This window comes from Vombatus ursinus, unplaced genomic scaffold (genome assembly GCF_900497805.2).
Source record: "Vombatus ursinus unplaced genomic scaffold, bare-nosed wombat genome assembly UNPS02007284.1, whole genome shotgun sequence".
NCBI classification, from domain to species: domain Eukaryota; kingdom Metazoa; phylum Chordata; class Mammalia; order Diprotodontia; family Vombatidae; genus Vombatus; species Vombatus ursinus.
In genome coordinates this window covers 16,059,765-16,077,633 of record NW_020947062.1, presented here as the reverse complement: position 1 = coordinate 16,077,633, position 17,869 = coordinate 16,059,765, and the positions used below count along the sequence as shown (strand labels likewise).

At 41.8% G+C, this 17,869-nt stretch overlaps 1 protein-coding gene across 4 annotated transcripts in view; it reads right to left on the bottom strand.

Annotated features, from left to right (window-relative positions):
* Positions 1–7,910: 7,910 nt before the first annotated feature.
* SEPT8 (septin 8) overlaps positions 7,911–17,869 on the bottom strand; it is a 28,031-nt gene continuing 18,072 nt past the window's right edge. For 3 of the 4 annotated variants that reach the window (XM_027849101.1, XM_027849103.1, XM_027849100.1), the window contains 6 exons: positions 17,052–17,213; positions 16,538–16,634; positions 15,263–15,431; positions 14,705–14,837; positions 14,244–14,434; positions 7,911–8,322 (listed from right to left, as the gene is read on the bottom strand). In XM_027849101.1, the coding sequence (XP_027704902.1) occupies positions 8,280–8,322; positions 14,244–14,434; positions 14,705–14,837; positions 15,263–15,431; positions 16,538–16,634; positions 17,052–17,213 (795 nt within the window). In that variant the 3' untranslated portion in view covers positions 7,911–8,279. Of the gene's footprint in view, positions 8,598–14,243; positions 14,435–14,704; positions 14,838–15,262; positions 15,432–16,537; positions 16,635–17,051; positions 17,214–17,869 lie in introns of all 4 variants that reach the window. The other variant, XM_027849102.1, reaches the window with a different exon arrangement.

The following is a 17,869-nucleotide window of genomic DNA, read 5'->3' as shown; positions in this document are numbered from 1 at the left end:
GGAATTTGGGTAGTTCTAGGTTGATTTATTTGGGTTTAAGCAGCTATTTACCAAGTAAGACTACAAAGCACAGATTAACACAAAGAGTTTGTCTGCACATGAATTAAACTATCTGCATGTCTTATGAAGAATGCAACAGTGGAAAATAGACCTTAAATATACTAATATTCAAAATATTATTCAACCAGAATCCCACTTTTAAAAGATGATTAAATTAACTTTACAAATATTTTAGACGGCACTATAATGATCAATTTTTCTCTCATTTTTTAAAATACACACTGCAAAAATATTTCTACTTTCCAATTCTAATAATACTGTACATAAAAAGCTATCAGATTGCTATAATTTACACACACATTCTCTCAGCTGTCTTTTTACTCACCCATATGTTTAACCTTTATTCAGGCTTTAGACCATATTGATCTGGCACTTAAAATAAAAAGGTAGTGATTTTGTGTGTTTTTTTTAAAGGGGAATGATAGTCTTCCTTAGGGAAATGATTTGTTAGTAAGGCAAAATTATGCAATATGAATAGAACAGAAAAAGTCCATGACATGATGATGAATGATAAGTCACCAGGAGGAATTTTTTTGAAGGAAAGAGTCACAACCAAGCTAAGAAATTTCTTGCCATGTGAAAATGACACACATAACTTTTCTTTTAGCTTGGCTGCTCCTGTTACTATTCAGCAATCTTGGCATTTCAGGATTATGAGGTTATAAGCTTGTTAGAAAGCAGAGATTTTTTAACTGTATTTGAATGGTTTGTACTCCACTGGGATAGACATCATGGTGTTGTTGCCTTTGTGATGGGGGCTGGGCAACACCTGAATTTCCCTGATGTGAATCTTTATGTTCTAGTTTGTACTTTGGGTTGATAATATGTTTAAAGTAAAGAGTTTGCTGATGTTTTAATTTTTTTTCCTTTACTTTTTTTAGAAAAAAAAAATCTCTTCACTCCAGTTCCAGGTTATGGTGCTATCCAACTGTCCCCGTCTACTAAATGAGCTGCCTCAGAGGAATCGTTCCTGCCCCGTCGGATTCTTGACCAGGCAGTTGCAGCAGCACTGTATGGCTTGCCACCAGCTACTGTACTTTAAGGGCTCCACGTTGGACTTTGTGATCATCCCCTTAGAGCTGGAAAGGTAGAAAGCACAGGTAGGCATCAAAATCACCCCAGACCAGCTTCTCTGACAGTTGTTCTATTGCCATCACTCCCCCCAATGACATGCAAGCCTCCTTTGTATTCTTGAAAGGGCTCATACCACAAAGGTGCTGGGGCATCAAGAAAATTCAGCCTAAGTTTGTTCTCCTTGATAGAGACTGCTCCTCCTCCAAGGGGCTAGGAGGTCAGATAACAGGATTAAAACAGCTCCTCTGCTAATATATCATGTGCTGGGTGTTTGTTTCTCTCTTGATCATCAAAAATTCACCTTAGATGAAGGAAAGTTGTGGTTGAGAGACCTGCCTCGTTCAGAGTAAGGCATTGTCTGACATGGAGTTAGGATTGGAATGTAATTCCTAGATTCATTTCCCTACCCCCAGGGATGTGACTGTGGGAGCTACTGAACAGGGAGGAGAAAGCAAGTCTGACACTTTTAGATTCCTGTACGATGAATGTGTTAAGATGACATATGCACATTAGGTTGATGGCCATTTTACTGATTTTGGAAACGAATGTGCTTAAAATGGAAGATTAATTGCTTTTTTTTTTTGGTTAAAGATGAAGAAGCTGTCCTAAAATCAGACATGTCCAGCTTTCTGCCTATTACCACACATATTTACCTTTGCAGTTAGACTTCCTATCCCTATTTTACAAGTACCTTCTTTTATCATTGCCATGAAGGGCAGAATTCATACTTCCGGGGAACAAACTAAATCTGTTAACTTCCAGTTTTGATGCAGCTCTGAATTCTTCATTTGGAGCATCTATGGAGAAGTCATAAGAAAGCTTTTACCTTGAAACAAACTAGAAAATTACGGCTAGGGAAATGGCCATTATCAAGGTTAGTCATTTATAAGGAGACCAATAAAGCCACTGAAAATGCCATTTACCTGCCCCCAAGAGACCTTGGGAGGTCCTCTAGTCACTCAAACCTCCCTAAGCCTAGATTCCTCATCTGGAAAATGGGGATAATAGTATCACAGGTTTGTTGGGAAGATCAAATGAACTGTATGTAAAGAAAGAGCTTTGCAAACCTTAAAAGTGTTATTACATAGGCCATCTGGTATTATTATCATTATTATACTACCTTTTGTTTAGTGTTTTCTTGTGAGGAAATTTGAACATAAAGCTAGAGCAAAGTCCCACACAGAACAGAATGACCACAGCCAGCTACTCCTAAAGGCAATAAATGGCCTTCTTAAGTAGTTTTTTTTTTATCCAAATTGTGAAGGTCTCTTTGGGGTGATAGTTCTTGGCCTTTTGAGGCTACCCCAACACTTTCTGTACTGTTTCCTTAGTCAAACTAGACGGTTATGGAAACACTATACAGAGAGGTCCTGATGATTCTAAGAGTGAGAGCTGAGAGAGAGCTAAGAGATCAAACCTTAAATACCTTGGTAAATTTGTTCAACTGGGACCAAATCACTATGGATAGATACAGTGCACCATTTCACTTGCTCAATAGTGATTTATATCCTCTCTTGTCACTAAGGCTAGGTTACACATTGTGAACAAGAGAATTATGTAATCACTCTTACAAAAACAGAAAAAGTTTTTATGAATATTTGTCTTTGTTACTAATTGTGTACTGCTCCTTGATGGTTTCAAATTACTTAGCTTATAACAACTGCTTTAGCCAACATAAAGGGGCATTATTAAAGGATAAATTAACTGTGTGTTGGCAGAATTTGAAAAGTAGCATATAGCATGCATTTATACCCTAAAGAAATACTGTTTTTTCTCTTTTTTTCTTTTTCTCCCAAAACCCAGTTGCCTTTCTAAGCATTCAATACTGAAACATCATTATTTACTTGTTTTCTCTAGCCAATTATGTTTTTGTCTTTGTAGTGAATGAATTCCAACCAAACGTTCAGAGGCTAGTAAAGTTATTGGCTATGAATTCTGTCCTTTTGCACATGTCAACTTTTGAATATCTGAACCAGGAGTCATAGGAGTACCTGGAAGAGGCCATAATTTAATTGTACCCAAGGAGATGGCATGTAGAGAGTTGTCATTCATTGTTCCCTTAGGGTTGGCCAAGTACCCTCTCTCTTTTTCCTCTTTGACACCTAGGAGTTCCATAGTTTCGTATGGCCAAATGTAAATGCATCACAATTTTTTGAGTTGGTCTGGTTGTAAGGTCTGTGTGGTGCTTTTCTTTAGTTTTACTTCACTGTTTTTAGGAAAACAACTTCTTCTATTCCAATGCATACACTTAGTGAATGAGTCCTGGAATGTTAGAGCTAGATTTCACCTTTAGAAATTATCTGGTTTATGGTTTAACACTTTTTTATAGATGAGGAAACTGAAGCCTAGAGAGGGGAAGTGACTGGGGGTAGAGGGGTAGAATAAAAACCCATGTCTCCTGATGGTTGGCCAGTGTTCTTTCTATTGAATTATGCAGTTCATTACTGAAACAGTCACTTTATGTAAACTTTAAAGGTGATGAAATGTTGTCTGAAATGATTCATTATTAAGCAATTTAAGGCATATATACATGTATACACATGTATATACATATATATGTATGTATGGCATATATTTCGGTAAGTTTACATAAATATAAACAAGTATAAATAAATTTATATTTATTTATATTTTTTCCTGCATGACTTTGAGGTAGACGGATAGACTATCTATCTACCTATCTATCTATCTATCTATCTATCTATCTATCCATCAAGATATCTCACAGCTTGGCAGAGAAAACTAGCAACTCTTCCATCTCCTCTTTTAAAAATTGATTATCTTAAGTCATTACTCATCAAACACGCTTTGGTCTCCAACTATCTCCATTAGAGACTCTGTAGAGATATAAACCACTTGTGACTTCAGTATTACTATTTGGGATCAGAGCCTATCCCCACCCCCCTGCCCATTTCAGTCTCACACAGAACATTACTGTAAAGTTGAACAAATCACTCTTCCATAACTATCTAGGCAATGAAAGTGATATTGTAGTCTAGGCCTGTATATCTCTAGCCCTCTTGATTTAAGGCCAATATCCCAACACATCTGCTCAGGAAGGATGAAAAGCCTCAGTCAAAATGTCTTCCTGATTAGAAAGCTCCATGGCTTGGCTCTTCAGCTAAATGGTTCTTTGGATGAATTGTTTACATTTTAATGCAATGGGCTCAAAACTCAATGCCTTGGGAGTGACTTTTCCTGCCCTTTTGATGCCCTCAAAAGAAAAGAGTGAAAAATATTAAATGTTTTGCCTTTTGCCCTGACAATCTGTCTTCCATTCTCTTGAATGGTTTCATTTTCTGGAATTCTTGATACCCTCCTAGAATGGTTTGACCACAGGAGTATACACTGGGGCGGGGGGGGGAGGGGCCCTCAGGCCATTTATTTATAGCTATACCTTTTTGTTAATTTCCTAACTGTTTTTGCTTCCTGCTGAGGCATCAAAGCCAACAGGTCTGATGGCACAGTGTCCACTATGTAAATAACAGTCATACTTGGGAATACCCAAACTGGCCAAGACAAACCATCGGGCAGAGAAGGGGAACCTCCACTGGAGTTTGCATTATATGGAATTGATCACCACCATCAAACAGTATAATTCAAGTTGATTTGCCAGCTTCGTAAATTCTCACTGAAACCAAATTAACAGAGTTAATTTGTTGTGTTGCTAACTAAGCCTTAGGATTCATGTTCAGAACCAAATGTTCTGAGCCTACAGGGATCAGGAAACCTAGTGCTCATGTTCTGTTTAAAATTCCTCTACTGCACACCTTTCCACCATAACATGACAGAGTATTTATTCCCAGCTTCTGCTGTCTAATCTTTAATGAATCTTGCAATTGACTCTTCCCTGAATTCAGTATGTATACTATATAACCCAAAGGTAGGAGTGCCAGGAAGAATTATGCAAAATTAATACTCAGGTTGTAAATGAACCTGCCATGAGAATAAAACAAAAAGGATATGGAAGTCTTATAATTGTTCTGGGAAAATATTTTCTGGGAGACCTTATTTGTGGATGGAAAAATGTGACAGCATCTAAGTACTTTACATACAGTAAACACTTCCCAGATGTTTTTAAAATTTAATAGGTATATGCACTGAAAAGGAAGGGTAGCATGGTCAAATGCAGGAAGCAGTATCATGGGCCCTTCCCAAAGGGTCTGATCACAAGCCACCACACAGACTAATGATGTGAAGTTATATAGTTCACTAACTATTTTACATCCATTCCTACCAGTCTCTGAAGTCCTACTTCCTCTATGAAATCTTTCCTGAGTACTCCATGAAAGAGACTGGTCTTCCCCCTTTTGTATCAATCTATTCTTTTTAACAGTTAATATGTTTTCATTGTTCTTTACTTAATGTATGCATATCTTCTTGGAGGGCAGGTCTATATTTTATCCTTCAGTCTGGACCATTGGGCTTAGTACAGGACTGAGGACACAAGAAATGATCAATAAACACTTGTGGATTGGTTGATATACTCTTCTCCATTCCCCATTTCCTTCCTTCACCAATCAGGGAAAACAGCCAAGTGACACAAAGACATGCAGCAGGAATCCACCACCCCTTTTTGCCCTTGAGTATCCAACACTTGCAGTTTTCACACGGCCAGGCGAGCACACTATTGTCTAACTCAACACAAATGCCACTGCTCTTGGGTTTTATTTGGGTGTTTTTGTTTGTTTGTTTTAGCAAATAAGCATATCTGGTAATGCTGTTAGGTTGGAGAAGTTATCGCAAAAAAAAAAAAGACACCACAAAACTCAAAAAAAAAGGGAAATTTAATAAAAGAAATGAGTATAAGGTGAACAGAAAGGTACAAAAACAGTCAACAAATGAATGCATGAATGAAGCAGTTTGTAAAAGCATGTTAATGTTACAAATCAGAAAGTCCTTACCCAATAACACTCATAACCTTTAATATAGACTGTTTCATTCACATTTACACAACACACACAAATAGAAAATCTGCAAAATTCAAATCATCCAAAATCGTTTTACATGTAAATTTACTTCACAAAAGGCATGATAGGAAAAGCTAAGGTGATCCCAAAAAGTATCCTTATAATGCCAACCAAGAGACATATGTAGGCAGAACCCTGGACATCCATTCCCCACAATTCCCCACTTTGGAATGGGCAGTCATTCTTTATATGTCAAGAAATAAAAGTCATGTGGATTAGTGTCATACCATAATGGTAGATTGTTAAATAATACATAGATTTTCAACTCATCTCATGCACCAAGGATTACTAGTCTGGTTTCATTAAAAAAAAAAAAAGCCAAAAAACTCAATCAAAAGCTCAACAACAAAAACCCAAACACAAATAAACATAAGAAAATTAATACATGTATAAGCTTATGCTGACATGTGTGACTTGCTGAGGGGCAGATAACAGGTAAGGCTAATAAGACTGAGATTTAAGATGTCATGAAACAAAGACAGCCTAGATAGAACCTTAAAGTTCACTTTTTTTCTGTCAGAAACATCTGGAATCCATGTGCTTGTGGGCAGCCAATCAGGATACAGTTATTTATATCATCCACATTCCAGACCTCTGTATTGCTGGCCTCACAAGGGCAGTCAGTAGTTGCTGACTGGTCTTCTGGCTCATTTTCAAGTTCCAACATTCACACCCACTCTCTATCTAGTAATAAACACACTGTTCTATTTTCCTACAGAACCTGTGAATGTATTGAACCACTGGGCCTCTCAACAAATTTAGCTGAGAGGGGTAAGTCATAATGATCTTTTCTCAGCAAACTCTTGAATTGGATCTAAAACATTAAAGGAAAGACAAGAAGCTGTTGTGCTCTAACATGATTGTGTAACACGCACAAATTTGCCTTATTTTCTCCTGAGGTTTCCACTTTCACAATAATGTGAATTTAATAAATTCATAAAAATAGCTAACCTCTCCTCTCAAATAACTTGAGAGTTAGTATATCTGCCCTATCCCAGGGTGAGCTCAGCTCCCACTACATAGATGCTGCTTCTGAGAACAGACACAACAAAAGCCAGGCACCGTTCACTCCACCCCACAAGTGGAAAACTGTCCTGGATGGGAGCAAGGGGGAACCCAAGAATACAGTCTGGAAATTGTTAGCCAGATGAGTGTATGGGGTGGGGGAAGGGGAGAAGGAGAGGGGAAATAAAGAGGGAAGAATAAAGACTTTATTTTTCTTTAGAGATCATCCCTAAAAGTTATGCAATAAACCCACATCTCTGCATTGGCAAAAACAAAACAAAACAAAAACACCATTGCCCAAACAATAAATGAAAGATTCTAAAGGCACCAAGGAGAAAGGACATTTGTTTCCTTTCAGCATAATAACCAACAGCATGTTTGAGTGCCTTGCTCTTTAGGGTTTTAACCCAATCTTTCCAATATCTGGCAAACCAAACTGCACTGTCTCCACAGCTAGCTGAGAAAAGTAAGTGCTGCTGACTATTCCTATACTGTTTGTATAAATCAGACATCTCCATAATTTTTCTTCATTTCAGTCAGGAAAACTAAATTATGACTTTAGAAGGAATGTTATCCAGATATTCTTCTAGCTGACCAGCTTCTTCTCTATAGGTGTATATGGAGCAGACTTTGTATCTCAAGTGACAACAAGCATTTTAAAAGACACGGGGCTAATTATTCTTCTATTTGCAGTAAGTACTACTGGTCACATACTATTATCATCTGCCATTCCATATTCACCAAGAGTAGGAAGGACCCTATTTTACGTATCACTTTTGTCAGTAAAGAAATTCCAAGCACTGTCATAATATGAAGTTTATTACCCATCACTCCGTGTATATTTTAATAATACATAGGAAAAGCTTAGAGAATTTTAGTGGTTTGTTTTAATGGGAAGTGTTATTTGTAAGAAATAATGGGAAGGGATATTACTTGGCTTTATTTGCATCAAGATACAAATTTAGAGGTGTTTTAAAAATTCTTATGAAAGTTAAACTATGATTAGAAAAATTAAAGCAATTCAAGTGAATCTCACAGCACAGCACATATACCAGACTGTTTGGTTACACCTAGGCCAGGCACCTTGTAAGTAGCCATCTCAGCTCTGAACAGTTAAATACAACGTAGCTGGGGTCGTGGGGCTTCATTAAATCGTCACAAACTGCTCCATCAAGAGATGGTGACACTATAAATGGAAGACCAACCACTGGTTCTGAAAAAAATAAACCTTGTCAGTTTCAGTTCCAACACGAGATCATTTTTGTCTTTGCGTGGGGGTTGGGGGGCAGCCCAGCCTGTGGGCCTGACTGGCTACAGCCCCCATGAGGAGCATGCAGCCTTTGCCGTAAACACTGGAGTCTGTACTGGCTCTCAGTTTGTCCTCACACCATGTTATGGGAGAAGGATCACAAGGTGGTAGGTAACTCAAGCAACTTAACACATGAAAGTCTAAAGTCCATTCGACATGTATATCTGTACGTGCTTTAACTGAAAAATAAAAATAAACAAAAAAACACACACATTAAAAGATATGCAGACCAAATCAAAAAGAAGCAAAATACGGCAAGACAGACAGTGGGAAAGCGCAATCAGCTTGGCATTTATGACAACCAAATCAGAGAAACAGCTTCCGTTTGAAACATCCCAGGCTGAGCAGCATGATCTGGTTGGAAGGAGCTTTATAAAAATGGATTCATATTTAACAAACAATTATAACTAACCAAAACCTTTTATTACATTGTCATTCAAAAGATAACTTGCGCACTGATGTGGGGCTCCCAGTACTCCCTGCTCCCCATGAGGATGAGAGGGATGGCATTTTTCCCAAACCCCTCAGTCATCCCCACACCATTGCTCAAACTGATGGAAGCTTTCTACCATGTCCAGTTAACAGTTTAAAAAACAAAAACAAAATTCAACCTGGGCTTCGAAATTCCAACCCAAATGAAAATGCAAATTAACTGAGTAAGCACAAGGTATGAAGGAGCAGGAACTAACACAAGTTATTTGTGCCCCTGGAAGCCACTGCTAAGAGTATCTTCTTTTCCCAACCTTGTCAGAAGGGCTCAGTGACTGTCTGGCCAGCTGGCCCAAGGAATCCTCATCTGCCACTCACCTCAGAACCTGGCATCATGCTAGCTGGGCCTGGCTGCCCAAACCCTTGCCCTAGGCCAGCCTTCCTCCCACCTCCTAAGCCCAGGGCTTGAACCACCTCTACAGGTCCCTCAGGTGGTTATTTTCTGGATGAGGTCATATGCTTTTTCTCTGCTATGCAGACATTAGGCCCACCCCCAGTCTCTTTTTTTAGCAAAGCTAATCCAAGAATCTATCCTGGTTACTCCAAGATGGTACCACTCCATCACGCCTCCACTTCTTCTTTCTATGCCAGAAGTAAAATAGCTTCTCTTGATTCTGAGGATGCTTCACTAACTACAGCCTATAGAAGAAAATAGGTTTCTGTGAGCATCTGCTGCTAGACAGACAGAATGCAGACACAAAGGCTACCACAGTGGTGAGCTTCCATGAAAATTAAGTGACCAGGATAAAAGGCAGAAATGAAGCAACAGTGAAATCCATATCACAGAGAAAAAAAAACCAGAGGTTCTCCCTCAGAGGGTATATTTTAAATAAATTTTACCCTGAGTAAAAGCAGGGTTTATTTCTCCTGTCAAACAACTGTCCCTAAAAACAGTTCTCTATACACCTATGAGGGAATAGCTATAGCAAGCGCAAAATCTGGGTAGTCAAATGTGAGAGGGAGAGAAGGAAAGGAGAGGGGGAGAAAAGAGAGAGAAAGAGAGAGAGAAGAGGGAGAGAGAGAGAAAGAGGAGGAGGAGAGGGAGAGAGGAGAGACAGAGAGAGAGAGGAGAGGGAGAGACGCGAAGGAGAGAGAGACAGGGACAGACGGGGGGGAGACAGAGAGAGAGGGGAGAGGGAGAGAGAGACAGAGGAGAGAGACAGAGAGGAGAGAGAGAGAGAGAGAGAAAAGGGAGAGAAAGAGAGAGGAAAGGGAGAGAGAGACAAAGAAAGAGAGAGGGAGAGAGAGGGTGAGAAGGGGGGAGAGAGAGACAGAGAGACAGAGAGAGACAGAGAGAGAGAGGAGAGGGAGAGAGGAGAGAGAGGGAGACAGACAGAGAGAGACAGAGGAGAGAGAGAAAGGAGAGGGAGAGAGACAGGGAGAGAAAGGGATGGAGGGAGGGAGAGAGACAGAAAGCTCCCCAGGGGGCAAAGCTGATCCCTGAGCACAGGTATCTTCTCTAGGGCAACGGGTGCTGTGGGAATGAAATCCTCCTGCGGACACACTGGGCCGGGCTCCCCCATGCCTGTCCTGTCTCCCTGTACCTCTTAGGTTCTATCCCAAAGTTTTGATCTTTCTTTTTACACTGAGGAGGGTTGGAGGGTATAAGAGCAATACAAATAAATACTAAAATTTGCACTGAGTCTCACCATAAACTTGTTATGGAGATACTACAGGTATAGGCATTATCATCCCCATTTTATAAATGAGGAAACAAGCTCAGAGAGGTAAGTGATTTGTCTATGGTCATACAGCTACTAAGTAGCAAAAGCAGGATTTGAACCCAGGCTTTCTGGAGTCTAAGTCCAGCACTATCCATTGCATCATGTGCCTTCCATGAAGAGATGTTTGCCCAGAGTCATATAGCAAGTTCATGGTCAATCTGAGATGAGAATTTGAATGTCAAGGGCTCAAAGTCTAACCAAGGATGCTCTGCCACACTGTCAACAAAGGAAGGCAAAGACAGAAACACACAAGAACAAACAAAAACAACAGTGCTTTGGAATCTGGAAGGAATGGATGACTCTGGGGATCAAAGGGAGGAGAGGAGCTGGGAGGCAAAAGAGAAGACAAGGAAATGTCCATCCCTAATTACTGAAAACAGCTGGAAAATGGATCGACAGGCTCATTTGAGAGGCACAGAAAAGGGTTTACAATCTATCGATAACAACGAAAGTAGAGCCTGAACAATCCTACATGTTGTATTGGGGTAGATGTATTGGAATCCCTGAACTCACACTGACTGGTAGGTAGCCCCTTTTCTCTCATTTTTCAAGCTCCTCACTTTCCTTCTCCCCTCACACATGGGTATCCCCCCAGGATTCAGCCCTCTCTTCAATGTATGCTCTGCTCTCTCCCTTGATGCCATCCTCCTGACCCACTTCTTCAAGCCCATGCAGGTAACGCCTCCAGCTCTTCCAGAACTCCGCTTTTGTATTTCCTATTAATGTTCAACATTTCTACCCGGATGTTCTGGTAGCACCTCAAAGTCAAAACGTTCTAAGCTGAGGTCATCATTACCTACCCAGAAGCTGCCCCTCTCCTCACCTTTTCTGCTTCTGTTGATGGCATGCCCATCCTTCCAGTCTCATTACCTCAGCATTATCTTTGACCCCCTCACTACACATAACCTCTCAGCTGCAGCACATTTATTCTACTTCCAAATTCTTTCATAGTTAGGCTCTCCTCCAAACTCCTACTGCAACCATGATGGACCTCAACTCTTTTCTAGACACTAGAACAGCCTCCTAATTGCTCTTTCTGCCTCCCATCCATTCCCCTCCCTGCCACCCACCTTCCTCATGGGCTGTTCAGATGTAGTCTTCTATTCAGACACTTGGAGTGGTTCTCCATCACCTACTATAAACTCAGTCCTGGAATTCAAGGCTCTGTACCCTACCTTTTCCAGTCTTATATCATACTTCTCCCCCCTTCATATTATCCATATAAACTAGACTATCCTCCATTTCCCTCCTTCTCCAGTATCTCCCATCATGCCTTTGCTTACACTGTCTCTCCCATCAAGCTTATATATACTTGTTCTTTGACTGATATTTGGAAAAGATTCTCCCCACATCTGCCTATTGAAATCCCTTTTGTTCAAGGCCTGAGATACCATCTCCTCCACAGAGCCTTCCTTGACCCCAGCTGAAAGGGACCTCTCCCTCCTCAAATTTCTCATCATGTTTGGCCTGAACCTCTCCTTGGCTCTCATCTCCATCTCCTTCGTATCACAGTATTTGGAGACAATTTCCCCGTCCTTTCCACTGGGCCATATCCTCTTTGAGATCAGGGTCTACATCACATCTTTGTATCATTTAGCACAGGACCCTAAAGATAGCAGGTCTTTGGTGACAGTTCAATGTTTTTAGATAATAGCTGATATTGACACAGTGTGCTTAAAGGTTTACAATGTGCTTTATAAATATTACTAATTTGATTTTTAATAGTCATTCTATGAGAAATATACTATAGGCATCCCTACTTATAGCTGAGGAAATGAAGGCTCAAAGAAAATTAGAGTGCCCATGTTCATATACTTACTAAGTGCCAGGGGCAGAATTCAAACCCAAGTTTTTCCTTACTTCAAATCTGGCCATCTTTTCATTATACCAACTGAACTGAAAAGACAACTGAGGCTTGGGCTGCGACTACAGTCATCACAAATGATAAAAAAAAGGTGGGGAGCAATCCATATGCAAGTGGGAATCTGAGTTAACTAAAAACTTAATGGCTTAATGTACATTGAATAGTTAGAGTCAGATCCGTGGATTAGAAAAGGCCATGGGAGAAAGATCATTTGGAAGTAGTTTGAGAAGTCTAAAGTGGCGGTCAGTGTCCAGCCTCCCTCACCTCCTCTGATACCCTCCTGATCCCTTAAAGCCTATCTGCTTCAGTGCTAACTCTGATTTCTGCCAAACCAGAGTTTCATCTCAGCTTCTTCCCCAACATATCATCTACTAAGTTTGCAAGCAACCTGGGACAGGATACGATACCTGCCTCTGAGGATGGACCTCCACCTGCACTTTCCCCATCTCTGAGGTTCAAAAGACCAGAAGAGACAGATATCTATGGTTGCTGAGACCAAGTCTAATACCCCAGAGGCTGAAACTGCAAAGAGCCTTCATCTATTTCCACCCTCTCCAATAGACTTTTCATTCCAAACCATAAGTGGGGGTGGAGAGTATGGTTGTACTGAGACTCCAGATCTGGGTGAGGAAATTTACTTTATTTGAAACACTGAGGAAAATGAATCAGAGTCATTTTGGGAACAGGAGTGAAAGATGACTTTGAAGTTCAGTGAATCTGAATACTCTAGAATTGGAATAAGTCATGACCCACCCTTGGTCTTCTATCCCCTGAGGAGTCCTGGCACATACTTCTCCTCGAGGGACTCTCTATCTATCTATGAGGCCAGGTTTTATTGTTCTTGATTGTCAAAGCCCCAAAGGCAGGGTCATTGCATCTAGCTCCAGAACCATGACTGCCTTGAGAACAGCTAGGCAGTAGCTGATGTGTTTAATAAGGTAATCCTGGCTAGACAAAAATTTCAAACGGTTCCTACTCACACATTTTCCAGCTGACGCTGATATGTCCTGACTTATATATGTCCCCGTGCCCAAGTGGTCTTCCATCTCCCTGCTATAGATAATCAGTTGCAAGCAGAGTTTAGTTAGGATCACAGGATCACAGAATCCTAGGTTTAAGAGCTGGAAGGGACCATACAGACCGTCAAGGCCAAACCCTTCCTTTTATGGTTGGTGACTCTGAAGCACAGGCAGGTTCAATGGTTTGCTTGGGATCCCATAGACACTAAATGTGTGAGGCAAGCTTTAAAGACAGACTTCCTGACTGTGTGCAGTGCCCTCTCCCCTATGGTACTGTGCTGAGCAACAGGGCCACCATGCAGCAACAGAATCCATGCAATCTTCCGGCACCATCTGGAAAACTGCCTGGCCTCAATCTGTGTCTCCTTTACGCTACAGGTCTCTCTGTCTTCCATCATGCTTGTCCCCTCCCTGGGGCAGCTCTTCCACCCACACTGTCCTCATTAGACGCTGGGCCAAAACAGTTCAGCCTAGGACTTCTGGCAGCACAAGACAGCTTAACTTTGACCTCCTTCCATAAATAATCAGGCAGGAAAAGAAAGAAATAAGGGTAGGCAGGTACCCCTATGATACCGTACCATTAAAATGCCTGAATTGTAGTTCTGGGCTTGAAATCAAGGCCATTTACAACCATAGAACAGAACCAAGGTTTGCCAAGGGGGTGATCCGGGACACTGCAATGGACAGAGAGAAAGCAGGAAAGTGAGTGAGCTAGTGCTGGCCACTTACTTTTTCTTGTCTTTGTCCCTTCTCAGTGGTTGCTGTGAGGTGGCCTGGAAGGCTTGGGCCTGCATGGCCTCGACAGCTGCCTTCCTCCGGTTGAAGGCAAGTTTCTCCTCTTCCAGTTGCAGTCGCTTTTCCTCCACCTTCCGCTTTTCTTCCTGGTGGGTTCTCTTTAAGGTCTCAAATCTCTCATGAAGCTAGAAGGGAAATCTGCTTATTGGAAGAAATGTCCTCCTCCAAGGTCCTACCTGGTCCCTGAGATGGCCCCTATTCTCCAGATTGATTCTTTTGTGGGTTTTAACCCTTATACCCAATTTCTAGGCCCCTGGGGCAGGTTTCCAAGGATGTAAGAATAAGACAGAAGTCTTTCTGGGCTACCCACCACCTCAACAGAGCATCCTCCCACGTTCTCCTATCCCTCAGCCAACTGACACACTCCACTCAGGGACCTCTGACTTGTCACTTACTTCCTTCTCCTTCTCCTTCAGCTCCAGCTCTGTCTCCTTCACCTTGTTCACAAACATCTGTCTCATCTCCTCTTCTTTCTTCTGCAGCTCACATAGGAACTCCTTCCTCCTAGTTTCATAGGTCTCCTGGAGGCTAAACAGGCCCAGATATTGCCCAGGGAGAGGGGCCAAAGGGGAGGGTTACAGAATGATGGCAGATGAATGGAAGGGAGAGTTCTAACAGTGAAGAGAAGGGTGGGCAGAGAATGATGGTTACCAGTGATATGGAGGGCTAGGTGGCTAGTAAGGAAGTAGGTATAATGTGATTAGGGTTGAGGGGAGGGAAGGGGTTGCAGAAACTCTTTTCTAAGGGTCCCACAACCTGAGACAAAGCAAAGACAGACCCAGGAAGTCAGCCAAACTCGATAAAACCCACTCTTCTACTGAATGAAAATGGTCAAACCCTCCCCCCATTGACTGGGGAGATCCAGGTCCATGTGCCCTGAAAAACAGGGCCTACTAAGAGGGTTTTGTTCTATCATGAGATAAGGGTCTTGTGTGGGACAAGTCAGGTGTCACCTAATAGGCTTGCTCTCTGCCGCTGTGTCCTGGAAGCCCATCTCTTCAAGCTTATGGCGCCGGTACAGTTCATAGTGCCTGCTGTGTGTCTGCTCTCGGAGATCCTCCATGTTCACACGGATCAGCATCTCTCGAAGTTTCACAAAGTCACAGTGACTCTCATTCTCCACTGAGGGCATGGGACAGACACAGGCACTCAAAGGGGACAAATGGACAGGTACTCAGAGATTACAGAGCAGACAGATGGGGTACCTGCTGGGTGATCATGGAGCAAACAAATGGGGCACAGATGGGGTTAGAGCCCTGTGATGGTACATTCAGTGAGGGAGAAGCTAAAGTTCATAGACTCACAGAACCTTGGAACTGAAGAGCTCCTTACAGATTGCATAGTCTACTTCCTCCTATTTTACAGATGAGGAATCTGGGACCAAGGGTAACACAATTCACACAAAATCATACTATGGCAGCTAGGCTAGCGCTCAAACCCACATCCCCTGACTCAAACTTCAGCGTCATTATTTTTGACACCACACTGCTTCATTTCCCTTCTACACTGTTGTTCAGGTCCTAAGTAGACACAAATTAAACTTGTCCACTACAACTAGACTTTTTCATGTTATTCCTAACTCTGTTTACCTGGCTACCCAGTTTAAGAGCATCCAACCAAGATCTGAAGAAAAGCATAGTTTGGGTTTGAACAAAGAATACATTTTGCAATATGATCATTTTATCTGATAAGTTTTGTGTTTTTCTCCTCAAATAATTTCTCCTCTCCCTTCCTCTTTCCTAGTCCAAAATGTCTAGTGCTAGTCTAAACTTGAAGTAGAGACAGGTTTCTCTCTCTCTCTCTCTCTCTCTCACACACACACACACACACACACACACACACACACACACACACAAATATGCAAGCACACTTCGAATATTAAAGGAGCAAAGGGGCTCTGAGACTGCTGCTTTTCCAGCCACCAAAAAAAAGAAAGTCTTTCAAGTATAAATAGTAGGTCTATTTACACATCATCAAAAACAGCTGATATATATATGTGTGCATATATATGTATATACATATATGTATATATATATACACATACAGATAAACTTAAAATTCCACATGAATACACATGCACCTTACTTTGCAAAATTGATATGCTCCTGAAAAGATGTGAATAAATTGATTTCTTCTAATTGAAATTCTAAATTGAACGCTTCTCCCCAAACCCACATTCCTGGCAGGAGGAAGGAGAAGGGTTCCTCAGGTCTGCCACCCTCACTCACCCTGCACGACACCCCAGGGGTACTGCCGAGCTCGAACCAGTTTGTTCCCAACTTTTACCTCGTCAGTGCTGCCAACCACAGCAAAGGGCAGATGGGCCTGAAATAGAGATCGGGAGTAAGTGAAGTCAGAGCAGATAGACTTCCTGCCTCCCTCAAAAATCCTGCTTCTGGAATTACAAGGAAGATTACGGATGACCTTTGTGTCTTCCAGCTAAGCAACAAGAGGGGAAACCCCTGGGTTTCAGATGTGAGTATCCGTCAGGATCTCTTAAGCCCAGATGTTCTAGGCCTCAGTGTCTCTCCTTGAAGCTGGAGACAATAAAAATCACATCCTGGGAAGGCTCAGACCCACCTCCACCCCCTAAGTCCCTATGGATGCATCCTACGTGTCCTGTGACCATGGCTTTGGCCTTGCCTGAAGGACCAAAAGTTTAGCAGTTACAAAATCTGCTAAGTATCCCACCCCTGCCCCTGCAGCAATCCCCAAATCTAGGAATTGCAGGGTCCCACTCACATTCATGACAGCATTGATCTCTGCCACCGCTTCATCATCTGTAGGGAACTGGTAGATCTGGACCCCGTTTTTTTCCAGCTCACTCATGATCTTGTTCTTGAACTTGTGCAGTTCACTCTTTGAAATGGTATCAGCTTTGGCAATGATAGGGATAATGTTCACCTGGCAGGGAGAGGCAAGTAACAGTGATTTGGGGGTTCAGAGGAGAGCTCTGGGAAGGGCAGCAAAAAGAGTCACTCTCTGTAGGTTCTTCTGAACATTCTTGGATCAGCTCTAACACCATAATTAGGCAGGGCACAGTTGCTGAATAGCTTGGCTCCAGAAATAGGGGGATGCAATGACAAAAACATATCAGATCCCCCTAACTGCAAAAGAAATAACTGCCACGACTGATAGAAATTGTTCTTCTGAGAAATTAACCACCTCTAAACTAAATGAAGCCAAAAGGCAGGAACAGTTGGGTCCAGGCAGGATTTTTTTTTAGCTAAGAGGGTAAGATAGCCTTGCGGAATTCCCATGTTCTAAAGGGAATCCCTCCCCAATTGCCCAGGCAGCTCTACCTTCATAAAAATCCAGCATCTCACAGTAAGCAGCATGGGCAGAGGAACAGAGTGGAAAAAGAAGTAGATCTGGGGCCAGACGCCCCAAGTTTGAATCTTTGCTCTGCTACTGGTTATCTGTGTGCCTTGAAGTCATTTAACTGCTCTGGGACTCAGATTTCTCATCGCTAGAATGAGGAGACTGATCTATATGAGTGCTTCTTAATTAAACCCCATATGGGGTCACAATCTACAGTTTAAGAAGTGCTAAACGGGTTG